We start from the raw sequence: 23283 nt of genomic DNA, 5'->3' as shown, positions 1-23283 counted from the left end.
CCAAATATGACAGTTTGCACAGACAGACTTCATCATTTAAAACAGTCGCCAATAGTGTGTTATGGTCCATCAAAAATGCTGCTATCTCTGTATACAGTTCCATCAAACGTGTCAACCCTTCTCCCACCTTACTTCAGTATGCAGCAGGAGGGACTGATGGTGGCTTCCCATATCTTCACACATTACTTTGAAGAGTCTGCTTTTAAGAGGTCGTGATTTTATATATATATTTTTATGGCATCATTCAACACTATCATAAGCACAGAAATTTTTCTCGAGGCTAGCGCCCTGTTCACGCTCGTTGTCTGTCCATCTCGCTCTCGTGCTACAATAATTTTGGAGCTAGTGGCAGCAGAATGACCAAGCATTGTCTGCTAGAGGAGGCACGAAATTCAAGTTGGCAAATTTCCATTTAGAATTTAATTTCTAGCTTTCTTATTTTGATTCCACTTTTTTGTTTCTTAATCTTTAATTTAATTCAATTTCTATTTATTTTCCTGGAGCAGCCGCTTGGGCTCAGCCGAGCACAGGTTGGGAACTGCTGGTTTAGCATATTCAAAAGTTTGCTTCAAGTCTAGTTTATTCACAGAGGCTAATCGGGACTAGACTGCAGTATCAAGGAGGATGAAAACCAGGAACCAAACCTGTAACCTCCTGATTACAAAAAATTACAGTCTCGCCCTTTAGGTTTGTCCAAATGAACAGATTTTTACATGTGAACTTATGTATTACACACACAGAAAGGGGGAGTCACAGTACAATAAAAGAAACATCTACAATAAAATACTCACGATCAAATGTAATGGTTGCTACTTCTGTGGGTATCTTGGAATCAGGTGGTACTTTAATAGGATTGAAATCTATTTTTATTGACCTTGATACTGGGGTGCTAATAACATTCTGCAAAATAAAATATGCCATTATAACCAATGCTATATCTATTTTCTTCATTTTAATAGTGATATACAATTTCTGACTATTCTTTTTACAATTCAAAAACAATTCCAACTGTACAGTGGGACTCTCTTGCATAACTTTTCTATATTCTCAATGTTTTGATGCTACAAATGAGCATCTCTTTCAAGAAATGTAAAGAATATTGAAAAGTTATGCTACTCTTATTTTTATACAGATTTCACAGTCCACAAAATATGTTACTAACATGACGTACCTGAATCTGTATGCTTTTCGGACTTGAATTGAGAACTAGCAACTTCAACTTCCTTGGTTCATCTGTACTTCCCATAATCCCAAAGTCCAGAATGTCATCTGGACAGTACATTCCAGTGTCGGAACTGACTTCAACTTCAAGAGGTATTACAAGATAATCTTCAGAATTATTCACTTTTACCCTGAAAATATAAAAAATAAGACATCATGCCAGTGACGTTAAAAGAGTGAGTATGCACAAAAACAACATTCATAACATAAATTTCACATTGTATAATTAGTTAAACCATTAACTTTTATCATCCTGACGGTCGATCTGGGAACCACATCTATATTTCCATTGAGGACGGATGGTTCATATATCGATCAGCAGCACATGGCAGCAATTAACGTGGCATTTCTTGAAAACTACATATGATATTTCAGTTCTGTCCTTTTTATCTTTAGTACACATATGAATATATGACATACTCGAATTACAAAACAATATATCCATAATTACTACTATTAACAAGCATTACATATTCTCATAGTGTGGTCTTTTGTCATGCTTCCCCCCAAATTTGATCCATCCGGCATCCATAGGAGTAATGCTGAAAGCGAAATTCCAGACATTGTTCTGAAGCTGGCAACACTGTCACTTTATATAATATTATTTTTTTTTACTCAAGAAGTATGAGTCTGATTTCAATTAAATTTTGCATGGTTGTAGGAATGTACCACCGGTACATATTACATTTTTTTTTATTCACTTCGGTCTATTGAGTGGTGCACAGGGGCATACCGCACGTATTGTACCGATATCCTCCATAGACATGGAGAAGTGCTTGTGATGATTTAGCTTTCTATTCTGGAAGTCTGAAAACCCAGCTTCAAATCATCTTCATATTTCCTTTTGGAACTAGACAGCTTGCCCAGAGCTACCAGAAATCACCAAATACACAAGACACAATACATATGATGAACAGAACAAGACTAAAACTGAATAGCAATGGTAGTGAAATGTATAATAGAATTGCCACCATCTATCAGACTGGCGTATTAACTAGTTCCAGCCACAAACTATTTCACAGGCAATCTGAATTAACAAGATGGAGTGAGTGCAGGCAGAGGCACCGGTTACCTGGAAGGGAAGCAGGGGGCCTAGATCCCTCTGGTAATTGAATGCTGGCCAGGGTGGCTACAAACAAGCAGAAATGAAATTCCCTGACTTTTCCAGGTTTTCCAGGACAAAATTTACATTTTTCCCTGACAATTACAAACTAAACTAAATTGATGTTTTTACAAATGGAAATAATAAACTCATACAGATCCACATATGGTTTTGCTAAGTATGAATATTATCTTCTATTAAATTGACTTAATTTCTCTATTCTCTATGACTTGAATTCAAACTGCAAAATAGTGAATTTGGAAAATTATTACAATTCACAAGCTAAGGAAGGATTATGGAATTTTGTCATATGCAGTAAGTTTAAAATAACATACTTGCTTATTGTAAAGTTACGACTAAATGAGATAAGAGTGACTGATTAAAAAATACAATTTGTAATTTATCAGTCTCCTTATACATTCTCGGTATTATATGTTGATATTTCCACTGAGGTTTGGAACCCTCTGCTTGCAAAAACTATGAGTGCGGACTCATTTTTCAATGCATAAAGCTACTTCTCTCTTCTCTGTAAAACAAACAACTTAACTCTTGCATATAAGTGAAACAACTGAATCAAACAAAATAAAGTGTCATATTTCCTTACATTATCGATGGGATATCAAGGAATTTATAGAATTGCATTGTATAGGTACCTGATTTAGCTAACCAACACATTAAAACAGGAACACACTAATAATAAAAGCTTCTGAAAGTTCATATACGAGGGCCATCCTGGAAAAGCTCCAATGGTACCTATACGCAGCACTAGTGGTCAGAGAGCGACACACACATACAGGCAGGAAGAAGTGGCATGTAGCTGTAATCTGGTACAGTTGCAATGTAGCCGGTTTAGGACAGTTCTAGGTTAAAGATTGCAGCTCTCATACAGTCTCCCACCGACTGCGATGTAGCCTACATTGCACACTCAGAATTTGGCACAGAGCAATCGTGTGAGTTGTGCAGACCGGACGTCGTGAGTGATAGGATGGTCAGATGATGGTGCAGACAATTCACGGAAGGCCAATCGAATGTGCACAACCCCATAGAGCTGAGTACACACGGGCCCTTTGCATCACTTCAGGTGAGAGAACTTGGACCACTCCCTGTACAGCCCTGGCCTTGAATGTACCTACTTTCATCTCTTTGTTTAACTGAAGAGGTTTCTGGCAAGGCAAGGATTTGACAGCTACATTGCGGTAGAGATTGTTCCACTCTTTGGTGTCACACACATATACCATGGGCATACAAAATTTAGTGCCATGGTGCGACACATGCCAGAACAACGGTGGTGATTATGCCGAAAATTTTTCCCAAAATTCACATTTTCATTTTAGCGCATTTTCTGGCAAATATCTGAAATTATACCTTCATGGTGTTTTTAAACTACTGTTTCAAATTGTAAGTCACATGGCTTATGCCTCTTCGCGAGAGTTTGATATCTTGAAAGTTATTTTCCATACCCCTTTATTAATTTTAAGGGAAGGATTTTAGATAATGAAATTTTGGTGTGGGGTTAGGGCCCCACACTTTCTTGATCACGGCTGAACGTGGGGATGATGTGATCAGCACCACACTCTTGGCTGCCTTTATCCCTCAAAGTTTCCTCAAGGTACCAGCTTCGTATGATGCTGGGTGGGCGCCGGAGCAGTTTGAATAGGTGGAAAACATCCCGGTTCTCCCCCGCTGGGGATCGAACCCGGGTCTCTCGCATAGTAGTCAGATGCCCTAACGACTGAGCTCCATTATTACTCAATCGAGAAATGCCGATAGAACGCACTTAGCGTGGTAATTCAAAACATATCTCGTGCGACAAATACGAAGATGTGGCTCCCGTGTGACGGTAGATAAGCACTCAATCTCCTGTTATAACCTTGCCACTTTGCTCTGTGATGCAAATGGTTTTGATAGAAGTTGAAAAAATCGTGGGAAATATATGATTTAATGTGGCTGTCGGAATCATTTCACGTACGTATAACTCTATAGTTTACTCTTGAGTAAAATGTTGGAAAACTTGAATGTTCTTTGTACACAAACATGGCCTAGAAAAGACAAGGATGTTGGATTTCATGGTTTTAGGACATTTCTTTTAAAAAAATCGCTAAAAATGCCTACAATTCGCATTTTTTGCCAAATTCGCATTATTTCTATATTTCGAACGGGCGAAAAATGTGTCTAGACATCACTGCACATTCCTAAACATAATTTCGCAGCAATTACCATTTTTAACGGTTTTGGCGTTTGCAAAAAATCAATGTACCTACTAATTGGAAATTACTTTCTGGCCACCCCTCGTATAAATCAGTAGATGGAAAGTGAAAATTTAGCAGGGCTGGCAGAGAAAAGTCAATTCTTGAAGGAAGTGATTTGCTGTTATGATTGAATGATTCGAGTAAATATGATATTAAAATATTTACGTATTTATTATTAGTATTTTATTTCATAATATTGGACATTAACTTCACTAAGTGAGAAATTTAAGACCATCTCTCACGAGATTAAACAGACAGGACAGAGAGTGGCATTAATTTCATTTCAATACTAGTGTTGCAGTAAATTTGATGTTGGGAGCATGCACTTGCCAATTTTTATAACGTTCACCAATGTAGATTTATGTTTAACTTTTTCGTGATAGTATTCAATATATATCCCATTTGGTTGGGTTCTTCTTGATATGTAAGAATAGTGCAATGTCATTGTAAACGTATGTTAACTTGTGCGAAACCAGTAATGCGTCAGGATGATGAAAGAAAACCTTCGTAAGCACTGCTACATTAAATAATGTGAAGTGAGCCAGAAGAGTAATAAAATTCCAGCAGCATATTTGCAGTCTAAAGCTCTTATTGTTTATGCATGCGATTTTTGTTGGATGTTTCAGTCCATGCAATTTCTGTCGCATGGTGTAGTGAGATACTTTGTCGGGTGGTGATATTCGACAAAAATCGTATGTATCAATGGAACATATTTGTTTCCATGTTCCTTCAGTTTGCCCAACAAAATGCCTAACTACGACGTCTGACAACTATCGGACGGCGCCACCGGCTCTTATCCCCTCCATCTGTTGACAAGTTCCCTTACTACTCCCATACGGACAAGAAAAAATGATAATTCAATGCATTTTTCACCACATAATATTTAGAGGCTTAACCTTTACTCCTCCAATGATACCAACCATTATGGTATCATCAGGGTAAGGTCGTACTGGTCCGATGATACCATATGGTATCATGGTGCTGATTACGAAATGAATGTGCGATTTGGACCTTCATACTCTTATGTTTGGGTGGAAACTCTGACACAGGTCTGGAGCAAGCCTGGGAAATTCATATTGATGGCCAAGCTCTCCCCCCCCCCCCCTTCGCAACATATCCATGCCACATTTCCGAACAGAGTTTCTTTCACATTGGCTCATAATTCAACTTGTATGGCACCAAAGAACATGAAACATGTTTCATTCTCTTGAGAAATATCCATTCTTTGAAAAGAATACTAAAGTTCCCACCGTCTTCCCAAATAGTGGGAGAAGAGGGGGTAAACTCCAGATGTTTTTTTTGTTGTTTTTTTCCATTGAAACTCGGTAGTCGCTCCCCCCAAACCCCCTTTCCTCGGTTCGACATTCTGAATTGTACACCGTTGCATGCTCTGATGTTTTAGCTGCAAAACAAAACTTATCCGAAGTAGATTGCTCCCATAGTGCCCAAGTTATAACAATTTTCCTCCAAAAATGCAAATTACCTATTTTTCGTAAAAACCAGTTTCACATTTTGGCATATTATTCAACTTGTATGGCACCCGAGAACATGAAACATGTTTCAATCTCTTGAGAAATGTCCATTCTTTGAAAAGAATGTAGCAAACTCAAGATATTTGTCTTTTCCATTGAAATTCGGGGGTCGCACCACCCCAAACCCCCTTCCTCGGTTCGGCGTTCTGAATTGTACACTGTTGCATGCTCTGATGTTTTATCTGCAAAACAAAACATATTCGAAGTAGATTGCTCCCGTAGTGCCAGAGTTATAACAATTTTCCTCCAAAAATGCAAATTACCTATTTTTCGTAAAAAAAAAGAAAAATCACATTTTGGCATATTATTCAACTTGTATGGCACCAAAGAACATGAAACATATTTCAATCTCTTTGGAAACGTCCATTCTTTGAAGAGAATACTAAGGTTTGAGCCTTCTCCCCAAAATAGAGGGAGAAGAGGAGGTAAACTCCAGATTTTTTTTTCATTGAAATTCGGTAGTTGCGCCCCCAACCCCCCTTCTTCGGTTCGGTGTTCTGAATTGTACACGGTTGCATGCTATGATGGTCTAGCTGCAAACCAAAAATTATCCGAAGTAGATTGCCCCCATAGTACCCGAGTTATAATAATTTTCCTCCAAACATGCAAATTACCTATTTCTCGTAAAAAAAGAAAAATCACATTTTGGCATATTATTCAACTTGTATGGCACCAAAGAACATGAAACATGTTTCAATCTCTTTGGAAACGTCGATTCTTTGAAGAGAATACTAAGGTTTGCGCCTTCTCCCCAAAATAGCGGGAGAAGAGGAGGTAAACTCCAGATTATTTTTTTTTTTCATTGAAATTCGGTAGTTGCGCCCCCAACCCCCCCCCCCCTTCTTCGGTTCGGTGTTCTGAATTGTACACAGTTGCATGCTATGATGTTTTAGCTGCAAACCAAAACTTATCCGAAGTAGATTGCCCCCATAGTACCCGAGTTATAACAATTTTCCTCCAAACATGCATATTACCTATTTTTCGTAAAAAAAGAAAAATCACATTTTGGCATATTATTCAACTTGTATGGCACCAAAGAACATTAAACATGTTTCATTCTCTTGAGAAATGTCCATTCTTCGAAAAGAATACTAAAGTTCGCACCTTCTTTCCAAATAACGGGAGAATAGTGGGTAAACTCCATATTTTTGTTGTTTTTTTTCCATTGAAATTCGGTAGTCGCTCCCCCCAAACCCCCTTTACTTGGTTCGGCGTTCTGAATTATACACCGCTGCATGCTCTGATGTTTTAGCTGCAAAACAAAACTTATCCGAAGTAGATTGCTCCCTTAGTGCCCGAGTTATAACAATTTTCCTCCAAAAATGTAAATTACTTATACATTTCGTAAAAAAAAATAATAATCACATTTTGGCTTATTAATCAACTTGTATGGCACCCAAGAACATAAAACATGTTTCATTCTGTTGAGAAATGTCCATTCTTTGAAAAGAATACTAAAGTTTGCGCCTTCTCCCCAAAATAGCGGGAGAAGAGGGGGCAAACTCCAGATTTTTGTTTTTTCCATTGAAATTCGGGGGACGTGCCCCCCCAAGCCCCCTTCCTCGGTCCGGTGTTGTAAATTGTACACCGTTGCATGCGCTGATGTTTTAGCTGCAAAACAAAAGTTATCCGAAGTAGATTGCTCCCATAGTGCCAGAGTTATAACAATTTTCGTCAAAAGACTGTTCGAAGTAAATCAAGACGAAATTCCCTGATATTTCCCTGACTTTTTTTGACACCTCAAATTCCCTGACTTTTCCCGGTTTTCCAGGTTTTCCAGGTCTGTCGCCACCCTGGCTGGCTGAATGGCGAATTTCTTGTATGTAATTTAATTTAATGTTAATACACTTCATTAACTGTTTAATATTTATACATGTGGCAACTTTTGTGTACGTCTTATTTGGTCACTCCTGTAATAATACTTTAAAGATGACATACAAAAAAAGAACAAAATAGAAACAGAAATATAATTCTATTTAGAGTAATGGGAGAGTATTGATAAGAAAAAACAAATGGTTTTAGAAAGAAGGGATCAAGCAGTGTTAAACAGGGTGTAAACTGTATACCCACTCTACCACTGTTCACATCCTGTTCTCCCACTTTTCACATGCCTTTTCTGTACAGTATTTTTCTCCGACTCTTGTATGTATGGGGTATCATTGCTATTACCTAATAAATGTAATTTTCGGCATTAACTAGCCAATATAAATATGAATAAAAAGCGAAGAAATCATTGCCAAAAAAAGTACTACTGGTCACTCACCTAACATATGCTGTGTGGTTTTTCTCTATCCTGGCAAAAAATTTAGCTTTTATCACAGGTTTGGTTTCAAAAGGGGGGATCTCCCATAAATGTTTTGGTCCCTCAAGCTGTCCTGAAGGGAGCTCCAGATGAAGGTCTCCACCACTACTATATATTTCTACTACCTGCAATATAAACGTGGAAGATCATTATTATAATGGCTTGCATTTGATTGTAATAATACAAAAAGCAAATATATGATGTTATGTAACATCTGGTAGTATCCCTGAATGACCACATTTATTCTAGAATAATAGAAGGATAAAAATAAATATGTATGACAGTACATATACTGATATTAGAAAGAAGGTATAGTAGGGTCTGCCCCAGACCCTACTGACTCTCACGTCCCTACTCAAGAAATCAAAACCATATCATGTATTATCATCCTCTACAGCAGATCTTTATCTTGCAAACAATCCAATAAAAATTCTTATATCCATAATGTAGTGATGCTTACATAAACATTTTCTTTCTTAAATGACCTATATAAAAAGCAGTGTCATGCGGTATAAATAAAATAGAGATGGAAAAAGTAATGTAAAATAACTAGAATAAAAGCAATTAACACTGAATAACATCAGTCAAGAAAAAGCATGAGAGCTATATTCTAAGCAACATTGATTATCAAATAAATGCAGGACTTTGAAGAAGCTAACATCCAGTAATAAAACTTTACATGTAATTTTCAGACATATTGCAAGCTGTTTGAAAAAGATGATTTCGACATCTTTCCTGGCACAATTTGGCCAGTAATACCATAATGGACTCCACTGCACTGGAATTCACAGTGAGGTAAAAGAGCCTGTTGTATTGTGGTCGTTTAGAAACGATCCAATGTAGTACAGTAAAAGTATAAAATAAGGCGAAGCCAGCAACAGAGAAATGACATGATATATCTTCATTCTGTCTGAGACTATATTTTCACTCAAGTGTTTATTTTTTTAGAAAAATTTACTACCAGTGCTCAAATCCAGGAACTTTGGTAGCAAGATTGAAAATCTACTACTTAACATGCTCGCTCACAGAGCCAGAAAAAACACAAATTAACATCTTACCTGAATTGGGTATGGATGAGGGTTATGCATGTGTATGACTGAAGAGAAACTTGAATTTAAGGGCATTCTTATTCCAACTAAAGGTCTCAGCCTATATGGACTTGTAATGCTGGCACCCTTAACCTGAAAACAAACAAAAAATTCTATTATATGTATATGCACGTACAACAAAAAATAATAAATATATATTTACACAAAAGTAAAATATTTACCAAACATGTTAATTAGTATTATCTGAGTAAATTGTATTTGATATATTTTGTAAGTCAATTACAATGCAACATTACTATAAATAAAATTAATTTTCTATCTGGTAATACAGAGCACTCTGTAATGAAGTCACACATAATGTAAAGATGCATAACATTATTAGGGATATTTGTTAATGTATTAATTGGTACTCTATTGGTATCGGGTTAATCGGTAAAATTAGATTATTTTACTGATCTGATATATCTATAAATATCTTAAAATTTAGTGGAATACTGGGACATTTTCTTATAATTTTTATGGATATAAATATGTAATCTCTATCTTATACTTTTTTAAAGTATATGTCTAAATATTAGGGATGGACCGATATGAAATTTTGGCCGATACCGATAAAGTACCGATACAAAATTTACTGATACCGATAACCGATATTCTACCAATCCGATATAAAATTAGAAATGGTCCATGAAGAACCTGAAATGTTCATTGATCTCCTTAATAAATATGTGTTTCGAGGTGACTGCAGTGCAAAAGAAGTTGAATATTTAGACAATTACTTTTTTAAAAAGTAGGGCATAAAGATTATCCATAAAAATTACAACAAAATGGCAGAATTTTACACTAAATTATAAGATATTTATCGATATATCAGATCGGTAAAATAATCGGTAATTTTACCGATAAACCGATAATCGGTCCCATCCCTACTAAATATACAGCTTCTTTTCCTTTGTAAAAGTTTGGTATATCTGGTAATGCATATTTATTAAGGAGATCAGTGAACCATTTGGAATTTTATATAGGATTGGTAGAATATCGGTTATCAGTATCAGTAAATTTTATCTTTATCGCCAAAATTTCAGATCGGCCCATCCCTAATTAAAATACATATATTAAATTGCCTTCTCATGCTTTTTCCCATGAGTGGAATCTAATATGGAATAAAAATACATAAAATGGTAGAAAATATTCCCAACAGTAAATGTACAAATTGCTATCAACTTTATTCTGCATTGAAGTATCAATCAAAATATTATAATTAATTTCATCTAGCAACTTTTGATATTTATTCACAAAACTTACATACCGAACTGTCATGAGCCTTGCATAAGCAGCTCTGAAACTTTCTTACCTTGTTTCCCATGGGTACCTGGGTATCAGTGGCGCTGATCACATCACTTCCACAAGGGGCAATACTGAGAATCTATGAGACCCCAAGCTTTCATTCCATGGTGCAATACCCATGGGACAACTCTACCAATAAGTTTTTCAAACTTTATTATAACAATCATCATTTTTTTGTTCTAATCACTGCTTACTGACGCTTGAATCATGATGCTTTGTAAGTTTGTACGACCAAAGACATGCATCTTCATCGTCAGGTATAATATAAGTACAGTCCATCACAAAAAAATAGCACATGAATTATGTGATCTTCCGGCAACTGGATGATATAGAAAACAATTTATTTTGTTCTGAGCCTGTGAACCAGACAAGAGCAAGGGTGGAGCCATGGTCACATGCAGGGTGGATAAAAATTATGATTATTATTAAATTATCCTCCTCCATGGCTGTGGGGTCTAAGGTGCAGTGCTTTGGACTCTGACTGCAGGACGACATGGGTTCCAGTCTGCCTGGGTGAAGTCTCTAGGATTTCATCCTGTGTATAGGACCGTTAGCAAACCACCATCGTGAGGAAATTGGAAAACTACACGAGAGTAGGGTAACCTGGTCTCGGAAATATCCTATAACAGCTGAGGGTTCAGCACACGGCACCCCATTACCGGTTGAAGATCTCCACACCTCTAGGTAGGATTGTGGGAGGGTGACTGGTAGTCGTGAGATAGGGCAAGGCCCTTCGAGGGATGTCGAGCATGAGTTATTGTTGTTATTAAATCATGCTAAACATGAAATTTTAAGAGTGGTGCTATTTTTTTGTGACGGACTGTATGTTTATAGTCTCAAAATTTTGATAAGGGAAATATTTTTACTTACTTGGTACTTGAAACTTCCTTCAGAAGTGTGGATAAATAAAGAACTCTCTATCTTTCCCTCTTCACGACCCAAAAACACTACATTAAATGTTGTATTGCCCAGAGGAGGAATTATCTATAAAGGAAAGATCAAAATAATGGCATTAATACTTGCATCTAGCAAATTTTGATATTTATTTACAGAACTTGCACAAGGATAAACAGCAGTGGTCTAGACTCTAGCATGTCTTGATTGACACATGGGAGAGACAGGGTGGCTAACCAGATAATATTTCCAAAAGCTCAGATGATGGGGGCTATTAAATACTTTGGGACGTATGTGGACGATACCTTGATTATAGGAGATGAGAAGGGCCTTAATAGAACAAGATAACAGGATCAGATTTACTAAGGAGGAAATGAAAGAAGTTGAGATTAGCTTTTTAGATCTACGGATTATTAACACCGGAAAGGGAATTAGGGGTATACCATAAAGCCTTGGCAGGAGATTTGTATATTCATAATGAATCAGAACACGCAATCAGAATGTAATCACAGGGATGAACTGAGGAAAGAAGAAAAATGGATCATGGCTGTGGAAAAAAAGAATGGGTATAAAGAGATCGAATTGAAGAGGTTGTGAAGGGAAGCTCGTAATATTTGTGAAAGCGAAGAAAAGGAAAAGAATGAAGATAGGGGAGTAGTGGAAAGTGTTAAGGATGAGGATGGGGAAAGGATAAAGTATAAATACATGGGGGTCCCATATTTCAAAGGAGTTTCAGAGAGAATCGAAAAAGTGTCCAGTGTATGGAATTAAATGTGGGATGAGGGCACCGCGAACAATTGAAAAGCATTTTACGGAGTACAAAAAGATAGAAGGAATGGGGAAAAAGAGGGGGAGAATGAAAAAGGGGTATATAAAATAAAGTGTGAATGTAACAAGGAATATATAGGACAAACTGGAAGAAGTATGAAGGTTAGATGGGGAGAGCACGATAAGGATATTAGAGAGGGGGCTCCAAGAATGGGGTTGTCTGAACATGTAATTGAGGAAGGGCATAAAATTAGGAAAAGAGAGGTGCTCAGAATTGAAAATAAACCAATAAATAAGTAGAAACGTGTATGAAGCGGCATTTATTTGCAAAGACAGGAATAATAAACTGAAAAGGGGTGATGGGAATGTTGATGAATTATGGATCAAGAAGTTTAAGAGATGGGACGTGAGTAAAGGAAAAGGTATCGGTTTTCAGGTCACTCCGGCCATAATCAACGCAACCCGCAAGATCCAGGTTTTCGAGTTTAAATGACGTAGTAGTGGGGGATAGGAGCGGGAGGGTAGTGGGCAGGGGCAGGAGTTTGGCAACTTCCGGCATTCAGCGAGAAGCCAAACCAGTCGCCATATGGTCATGCGTGGCACGATGTGGGGTTTTGACATGTTAATGTGATGAAGTTTCTTATGGATGATTTTTAGATTCGAAGTTCTTACAAGGGAAAGAAGGGAATATGAAGTTTTATGTGTACAGGGGCCAGTTGTTACGAAATACCTTTTTATCCATAATTTTTATCATTACCTTACCCCTTGTCTTTTATTCTAATTGACATGGCCATGAAGTGTTCCACTCGCCAAGATTGTGAACCTGATGAAGGGACTAGTTGTGTCTTGAAACATTGTTTTTTATAAAATGTATACTCACAAATCGTAAGTAGTTCATTTTATAGTATTTTGTAAGTACTTTTATTATTTCCAAAAGAATATTCTATACATTACAAAATCAAACAATATGTCCTGAAAGGTAAAAACAAAAGTTCCTATTGACATACTTTTGAGTCATAATTTAAAAAGAAAGAATATATGAGGTGTGGCTAGAAAATAACCGGATTGATGTTGCTGTCAACAAACTACAAGCGTGTCAAGAGGTGCATGAGTATATAACGTGATATCCTGCCTATCGACTGTGTGATTTTCCAGGGTGCGCGGCACTCAGTTCCGCTGTAGCTTGTGGACGAAGTGAACCGTACATCTGTGCTCCGTCGGAAAAATGTTAAGTGTGAAAGAGGAACAGCATATCAACTTGAAGTTTCTTATGAAACTCAGAAAATCCGCCACAGAAACTTATGGTTTGTTGAAGGAAGTATACAGAGATGAGTGTTTATCACGCACGCAAGTGTTTGAGTGGTTTCAAAGGTTTAAAGAGGGACGAGAACTGAACGAGGACAACTCGTGTTGTCAAAAACGGAATCAAACATTGCAAATGTCGGTGAATTGTTCGGAAAGATCATCGCTTGAGTATTCGAGCTATTGCAAAACAACCAACATTATTACATTATGGTGATGACGACTATTCGTGAGCGAGTAAGAAGACGATGACCTGATTTGTGAAAAACAAGTCATGGATTCTTCATCAATGCTCCTGTCCACACGGCATTGTCAGTCAAGGCTTTTTTGGCCAAGCATGGGATCACAGTGTTCTACATCCACCCTATTCGCTGGATATCACTCCTTGCGACTTTTTTTTTTATTCCCAAAGGTCAAATCAGCACTGAAAGGAACCAGATTTACGACCGTAGAATCTGTGAAAACGAAAGCGACGGAGGTCATGAACATGGTTCCAAAAAAATATTTCCAGCACTGCTTCTAGCAATGGAAGATTCGTATGGAGCAGTGTATCGTTAGTGCAGGGGAGTACTTTGAAGTGGATAATGTCCGTATTGTACAAAATAACCAATAAAAGATTTTGTAGCAACAGTCCGGTTTTTTTCTAGCCACACCTCATGTGTGTCTCATCATATAAGATATATCATATTTGCCAGAGTATATGACGCACAGGTTTTTAAGACACCCCCATTTTTAACACAATTATAATTAATTTGCAGTATTTCTAATACAAAGTAATATATATATAGGTCTACTTTCAACAAATAACTAATCTAACTAGAAAATAATACATTTTTATTTATTTATCACACACCACAAGGAATCAAGAAATAAATAGTCTAACTCAGAACAGAGAAAACTTCCAGAAATGAAGGTAATCAAAAACTGAGTATCGGTGCATAAGATGCACATTGTTTGTTTTTCATGTCTATTTCTAACGGAAAAAAATGCATCTTATAAACTGGTAAATACGGTAATTATTTATTATTGTACAGCTGTGGTCAAACTATCCATCACTATACTGCCCATATATTATGACAAAAAGAGAGAACAATGCTGCAGTATGTTCCTGAGCTGTTGGTTGAGCATTGAGTTATGGCTTTGCACGGAATAAGGGTTCAACACTGCAAATTGTGTTGAGGGATTTCAAAAAGTATTTTAAACCATCACCACTAAAACCACAATTCTCCAGTTGGTGCCCATGTTTAGGAGGACAGGTTGTTACCCATATTGTACTGCAATAATTACCGTGGAATTTCTCTACTCTCAACAATATATAAAATATTATCTAACGTTCTTTTAACAAGACTAACCCCATATGCTAATGAAATTAAAGGTGATTATCAATGTGGATTTAAATGTAACAGATCAACTACAGATCAAATTTTTCACATCAGACAGACACTTGAAAAAAAGTGGGAATATAATCAAAATGTCCATCAACTATTCATTGATTTCAAAAAAGCATATGATTTGGTCAAAAGAGATAAATTATATAATATATTAGTCGAGTTTGGAATACCTAAGAAGCTTGTTAGTATGATAAAAGTATGCACCAGTGAAACAAAGTAAAATTCGTGTGGATATTAATATGCCTGACAAATTTAAGATTCGTGATGGGTTAAAACAAGGAGATGCATTATCTCCATTGCTCTTTAATTTTGCCTTAGAATATGCTGTTAGGAAGGTAAAAGAAACTAACGAAGGACTAAAATTAAACTGTGTGACTCAGTTGTTAGCATATGCAGATGATGTAGACTTATTAGGGGATGATATAAATACAATTAAGAATAATGATAAAATATTTTTCAAAACTGCTGAAGAGATAGGTTTGGAAGTTAACAAAGAGAAAACTAAATATATGCTTACAGGATGAAACCAAGTGTTAGGTAATAATCAAAATCTAATTATTGATAACAACTCGCTTGAACCAGTTTCCGGCCTCCCTGATGGCGCAGTGATTGCGTCGTCGCCTTGTAATCAAGGGGTCCCGGGTTCGATACCCAGTGGAGGCACATAGTGGTTCGGATCCCACTTTAAACTGTAGGTCCAGTCTCGATTAGCCTTACTGTGCATAAAGTGGACTTAAAACACCAACTCAAACCAAACCAGTTTCCAAATTCAAGTATATACTTAGGAGTAATACTAACAAATGAAAATTATATTAAAGAGGAAATAAAAAGCAGGCTTAATTCAGGAAATGCATGTTACTTTTCTCTTCATAAACTTTTGTCTTCTCATTTAATATCTAAGAAACTAAAAGTTAAAATATACAAAACAGTAATTTTGCCTTTATTATTATATGGATGCGAAACTTGGCCCTAAAACATAAATTGAGAGTATTTGAAAATAAGATCCTTAGGAAAATACTTGGACCTAAAAGGGATGAGGAGGCAGGTGAGTGGAGAATGTTACATAATTTAGAACTACATAATTAGAATTCATGTCCAGATATTATAGAATGATTAAATCAAGAAGACTTAGGTGGGCAGGTCATGTGGCACGAATGGGAGAGGAAAGAAGAGTTAACAGGATTCTTGTTGGGAAACCTGATGGTAAGAGACCTGTAGGAAGGCCAAGACGAAGATGGAGGGACAACGTTGAGATGGACCTAAAGGAAATTAGTAGGGATGGAAAAGAGTATACAGATTTTGCTCAGGATAGGGACAGATGGAAGGCCTTTGTCGCAGCAGCCATGAACCGTCGGGTTTGAGAAGGCTAGAGAGTTAGTTAGTTAGGTTGTTATCCATAATGAAAGGAGCTCTGGAAGGTCTGGAAAAATCACAAGAACCGATGACAATACTAGACATGTGCTATAAGATATCCTAATTTCTCCAATGAAAGGCAAACTTCGCATCTCAACAGAACTCTGTGTAGCATGCTCTTGAGATCAAAGCATGATTGAGAATATTGGAGTGCATTTACATCAAGTACAGGCATTCCATGAGCTGAAAGAAACAGACTTTCACGCACAACATATTCTGGCCAACTGGTGATGTTGCACTCAAAGGTCATGTCAATAAGCAGAATTGTAGTTCCTAGGTTAGGAAATATACCAGATGAATATAAAGAGATAATTCTATTCAGAAAATGTAACTGTCGGCTGCTATGTTCAGCCACAGTATTACTGGTTCATACGTTATTGAGGATGAGGATAGCAACAGTACCTTTGTCATTGCGCAAGTGTACCGAGACCAAGTTAATGAATGTCTTCACGTGCATTTGGCAGCATTTTGTGAGCTTAACAAGGACAAGCAAGTGTTTCAAGTATATAAGTCTGCACACAATTCAGCGCTTGAAGTGGATGCTGGGGGGATATTTGGTCTAGCCTTGGGGTTGGCTGGGGGGATGCTTTGCAAATATTTTGCTAGCTGGGTAGTAACCATCTCCCCTCTCTTAGAGCACTGACCCCATTCTGATCGAGGGAATGGCCTACTACGACAGATGTTTCCCTGGTTGTCTGCTTACTAGACAGTCTTTCCATACCCTGAAAGAACAGTGCTTCATACCAATTCCATGTAGTCTACACAATCTTCATGAAAACACTGATACTATTCTGAAAATGTAACAAGGAAGCAGTGTGATGCTATGTCTACTGGGTTTACTGAGAATATGGAGCTTGTCATAAACAATGGTGGAAGACATATAAAAAACACAGTTGAACGATAAATGCTGTGTTGTCTGGTAAATGTTATCAAAGTACTTCAGTCTTTTTTGGGGCCATTCCATATCTTTATCCTGCCATGGAAACTTATCAGGGCAGCAACTGAGCACAACCAGTTACATACCTACATAGGATAAATTACATTTGTGTCCGATTAGAAGCTCTATACCTATGTAAGTTGTGCAGTCATTCTTTACCACATTTTTAGGTTTAAAATAGCGCAAGGTACTCGAGTAAGAAGGATATTGCTCATTACAAACTTTACATACCTTATCCTCGAAAAATGAACTGTGGAAGTGGACAGTATTTCCTGATATTGATGACATCTGTATAGTTTTATTACTGTTCACATTATGTAGTGTTACTTTTTCATTATGAGGCATTCCTAGGTACCTAAAAATAAGAAATGAAAAATTTCTCTGGTATTAAGTGATAGAAAAAAATGACATAAAAGTACAGCAATTAAGGATTTTAATTAATGTTATTTTAAAACAACATTTTAAACAAGACCAACATCAGTAATTACTTTAGTTATCTCTATTTAGTAATTCTCGGCCTCTTGTAGCAGCCTGAGAAGCCTCGATTGTTTCACACATTATGCACAAAACATGGGTGTGCGTGATTGTCCCATTATGTATTTCATCAATTCATTCCCATTGATTAAACTAGAGCTCTAGAAGAGCATCATTAAATAATCATAATAGATACGACATTGACGATAAAGAACCTAGTTCTTAAAATCAATCGTAAGGTTCAAATTTTATCTAGTACTAACTGAAAAAAATACATACCTCTCTTTAAAATCTAGCAATGGAGGTTCAAATTTTAAATCATTTATATGAGATCCAGATGACCTGTAGAGTCCATTATCTTCTAAGTTGGAAATTCTGAAAGATATATTGAAACTTAATTCTTTCGAAGCTTCTGTATCAAAAAGTATCAATAAAACAGCTATTTTAGTGGCTAAACTTATTTAAATTGATTGATGTTTTGATCTACTATGCATGCTAAGAATAATTGGAAACACTGCTAATTACAAAGTACAGGACATCATATTTTTGCAAGCAGCAAGAAATCAATGCAACAGCTCTTTTTCAAAAATGGTTTGCTGGCTGCTTTCAAAAAATCCTGTCCTGTACTTTGATATTAATGTAAAATAGACTTCTCTTTGCCGGTGACTGTAAACCCTTTAAAAAAAATTCATCTGAACGAGATTCATTAATCCTACAACAAGCTCTTACAGAACTTATTGTGTGGTGTCGCCAGTGGAAACTTAAATTGAATCCTCAGAAATGCTCCTGCCTCACCATTTCCTTAAAAAGGAACAAAGTGCTTTCTCTTTATACTCTCGAAAACAGCCCCATCAAAAAGGTTTCATCTTAAAAAGATCTTAGTGTTATCGTCAATGGAAAACTAAACTTCAATGAGCACATTACACATACTACTAAAAGAGCCATGCGTCTCTTTGGTTTTCTGTACAGGTTCACTGAAATTCAAAACCAATCATCCATTACCACATTTTTCAAATCCTTTATCTCCCCCATTCTTGAACACTGCTCCCCTATCTGGACTATGGCTTCTAAAACTAATCTATCCACGATTGATTCTGTCCTCAGAATTTTCCTTGCCATTACTCACCATAGAATACCTTCTCTCAGACACCTCCATAAAACAGACATTATGTCTATATTGAACATCCAGTCACCAAACACTCGTCATGAACTAGCAGACATGCAATTTTTGCGTAAAATCATTAATGGCAAAAATTAAAACCCAATTCTTGGCCAACCAATTTCATATACGAGTACCCACACTCCAACCTGCAAGGTAGAGTTCATTCACATTCCCACTACTAGGCTCTCCCACTTATACAGGGTGGCTCAATAAGTCACTTAACACCCCCAGTACAACGCCACTGCGGCATGGGACGTGAAAATGGTGATGACCAATCGTTATCAGGCCAAGGGGGAACCACATTGACGTCACCCGTATGGTCGGCAGCCATCTTGATGCCCGACATCTTGAATTCAACTTCAGAAATTTAAATGGGATGGGTCGTGCGACATATCAAAATGGGCTAGAATTTCACCAGGAAAACAACTGTGACATTTGTTCTCACCTAACTTTAATTGTTGCAGAGTTAACAATACCACAAAGTTATGGCTCAATAAGTCACTTAACACCCCCAGTACAAGGCCACTGTTGTATGGGACGGGAAAATGGCGATGACCAATCGTTATCAGGCCAAGGGGGAACCACATTGACGTCACCCGCATGGTCGGCAGCCATCTTGATGTCCGCCATCTTGAACTCAACTTCAGAAATTTAAATGGGAAAGGGGTCGTGCGACATATCAAAATGGGCTAGAATTTCACCAGGAAAACAACTGTGACATTTGTTTTCACCTAACTTTAATTGTTGCAGAGTTAACAATACCACAAAGTTATAACACATGCTCAATATGACGTCCCTCTTGCGCAACACACACGTGTAATCATCTCTCCCATGACCTTACCACATTCTGAAGAACCTCAGGAGTTATTGCAGTACAGGCATCCACAATGCGTGTGCGCAAGTGGGCCAGATCCCTGATTTTCGTAGCATACACCATGGCTTTCAGGTGTCCCCAGAGGTAAAAGTCCAATGGTGTCAGGTCAGGTGAGCGTGCAGGCAATTCCACAGTCCCTCGGCGATCAATCCAGTGGTGAGGGAATTGTTGATCCAGGTACTGACGGACTATCATCCCATAGTGCGGTGGAGCACCATCATGCTGGAACCATTCAGGATAGCTCCCATCCTCGGACAGTAAGGATGGTAAGATCTGCTCCCGTAGCAGAAGCAAGTAGCCCTCTGCATTTAAGTTGCCCTCAATGAAAAATGGACCAACAAGTCGGGAACCCCAAGTACCACACCACACCATTAGCTTCCCGCCTCCCGTCACCTTGCTGGGATCTGTCCAATGTGGATTTTCGGGTGACCTGTACCGCAGATTTTGCTTATTCACCTCTCCCGACACATAAAAATTAGCCTCATCACTGAACAGAATCTTGCTACCAACGGCAGGGTCACGTTGCAGTTGTGCTATAGCCCACTCACAAAACTGCAAACGCCTGTCTGGATCGTCCTCACTAAGGTGCTGCTGCAGCTGTATCTTATACGGATGCCAGTGGTGGTCACGTACAATCCTTTGAATTGAACCCCTGCTGACACCGCTTTCCAGCACCAGTCTCCGTGTGCTACGGGTTGGGGACTTTGCAAATGATGCCAATACCGCTACAGCAGTACCCTCATCCGTGGCTGTTTTCGGACGTCCATGTCGCGGCTTGTCATCCACAGATCCAGTATCTTGGAACTTTGCCAGCAACTGGCTGATGGCCACATGTGACACCGGTTGTCTTGCAGGATTGTGGTTATTGAAGTCTGCGGCAATGTCACGCGTACTTCTCTCCCCTGACATCAATATGATGGCAATCCGTTCCTCACGTGTTAGTGGCATTTTCGTTCAGATCAGTGAAAAAGGAAATATGCTACTCTTGACACGATCAATTCACATCATCACTCTTTTAAACTTTTACGTAAAGACAAAACACAATCGTAATTCCCATGCCAACCAATACTACAAGATATGTACATACCGGTAAGTCAATATCCGGACATTTTCAGTGATTAGTCTAACAATACATACCACATAATCACATACTAACGATTATTTGAACAATAAACATTTAAGCAAAAAGGAAAGGACGTGTCACTCTCCCATGCTGAAATCGCCTTTAAAGTTTAAGTTAGGTGAAAACAAATGTCACAGTTGTTTCCTGGTGAAATTCTAGCCCATTTTGATATCTCGCACGACCCCCTTCCCATTTAAATTTCTGAAGTTGAATTCAAGATGGAGGACATCAAGATGGCTGCCAACCATGCGGGTGACGTCAATGTGGTTCCCCCTTGGCCAGGCAACGATTGGTCATCGCCATTTTCATGTCCCATGCCACAGTGGCCTTGTACTGGGGGTGTTAAGTGACTTATTCAGCCATAACTTTGTGGTATTGTTAACTCTGCAACAATTAAAGTTAGGTGAAAACAAATGTCACAGTTGTTTTCCTGGTGAAATTCTAGCCCATTTTGATATGTCGCACGATCCCCTTCCCATTTAAATTTCTGAAGTTGAATTCAAGATGGCGGACATCAAAATGGCTGCGGACCATCCAGGTGACGTCAATGTGGTTCCCCCTTGGCCTGATAACGATTGGTCATCGCCATTTTCACGTTCCATGCGGCAGTGGCATTGTACTGGGGGTGTTAAGTGACTTATTGAGGCACCCTGTATAATGACCTGCCTGTAAATATTGATATTTTCTTGTCAGAACGCAGTTTCCGACAATCGCTAAGAATGTGTGTGTGTAACATTTTTTTCTCTGCCATCTTGTATTGTCTTGTTTTGTTGGTTTTGTTTCCTTGTTGCACAGTTTCATTATAATGGTCTGCTAGCACTGTATCGTATCATGCTGAAGGCATGACTCAAACCTGGGGCCTCGAGCACCATTGCCCAATAGTCTAATCACTTAATAAAAAGGGCCCGAGTATGAAAGAAGCAGGAAAGAGCTTCCGTCAAGCAAATGACACCTGTGATCTTCAGCAGATGTAAAAATCCACTGATACGAATTCTTCTGGAATCGCAGGAAAGATAATGCAAACACAGCTTTACGCTGCAAACACAGTTATCGAGAGACGTGGTCTTTCAACGACCGAAAGTTCGAATTTCATATAAATAACTTGAGAAATATTTCTCGCCCACAGATGTTATTAGAAATCTATCGCAAAAACAGTTCTTGTCTCCCCAAGCTATGGGCTGAGTACAATCGTTACGTAAAGTGATACTGCGGGAGCGGACAGTAGTGAAGTTTTATTTCAGGACTGTGTCGTCAGTCGTGATAACAGGATCTCCAGCAGATTCTACGAGATCTTCTAGTTACAGGAAACCAGAGGTAACGAACGTTCCTTTATCCCCCTTTCTTACATTATCATAACCCTGCCAGACCAGTCAACCATCAAGTGTTTAACTCTAAAGTTTAAGTGTGTTCTTATTTCACAGGGGCAAGCCCCCTTTTGCATGTTGTGAGGGGTTCATCATTTATCAGGGTTGTCACCCCTTACCCTTTGTGTTCCTCTCGCTTAACCTAGCAAGTCGCCACAGGCTGTCGTAGCCTGTACTAAAGATCCCTCATATTAGAGACTTTGTATGTGGTGGAGGTTGCTTGGCCTTTTTCTTTCATCCATTTCCCCTCGTGAAAAGCACGAACAATTTTCTTTTCTTATTTTTGCTCCCCGAGCTTTAACCTTTGCACTTCGTTTAGGAGCTTAACTTTCAATTTTATTTTTTTATTTTTGCGTGATTTTCAACCACCCCTTCTGTTGTTCTTTTTTGTTGGCTTTCAACACGCGTTAATTTTGACGACACGGTACCCTAGCGCTGCGTCTACGCCCGTTCCAAGCCCAATTTGGACTCATAACTGCACCTGAACGCTCACCGCCGGTAGCTTGGTTCGTGCCCCACAGTTCCTCTGAAGATGGATTTCTTTAACCCATTCATGCTCGAGGGCCTCTAGTTTAATGGAACTGCTGGAGAAGACATTCTGCAATTTTTGGATCACGTGGAATCTCGCTGCAGCAAAAAAGTTGTGTATGGTCCCGGGTCTCCTGACTGGAGACTTACGCTACGTTGTTACGAGGCCTGGAAAGTTGTACAGGAAAACAGGGCAGTGACCTATGAGCATTTTAGAACCCAACTGATTGCCGAATTCACCAGTTCAGTTG

At 38.2% G+C, this 23283-nt stretch overlaps 1 protein-coding gene across 1 annotated transcript in view; it reads right to left on the bottom strand.

Annotated features, from left to right (window-relative positions):
• Tmem131 (Transmembrane protein 131) overlaps positions 1-23283 on the bottom strand; it is a 77365-nt gene that overhangs the window by 38231 nt on the left and 15851 nt on the right. Inside the window, exons 4-10 of the mRNA XM_083143580.1 lie at positions 18261-18356; positions 17739-17862; positions 11673-11786; positions 9465-9587; positions 8368-8531; positions 1172-1352; positions 792-900 (exon numbers count right to left, since the gene is read on the bottom strand). Of these exons, the coding sequence (XP_082999706.1) occupies positions 792-900; positions 1172-1352; positions 8368-8531; positions 9465-9587; positions 11673-11786; positions 17739-17862; positions 18261-18356 (911 nt within the window). The remainder of the gene's footprint in view (positions 1-791; positions 901-1171; positions 1353-8367; positions 8532-9464; positions 9588-11672; positions 11787-17738; positions 17863-18260; positions 18357-23283) is intronic.

The sequence above is a fragment of the Lepisma saccharinum genome, chromosome 1 (assembly GCF_977018435.1).
Source record: "Lepisma saccharinum chromosome 1, izLepSacc3.1, whole genome shotgun sequence".
Classification (NCBI taxonomy): Eukaryota; Metazoa; Arthropoda; class Insecta; order Zygentoma; family Lepismatidae; genus Lepisma; species Lepisma saccharinum.
Note: the sequence above shows the minus strand (reverse complement) of the source record. Positions and strands in the feature narration are given on the sequence as shown.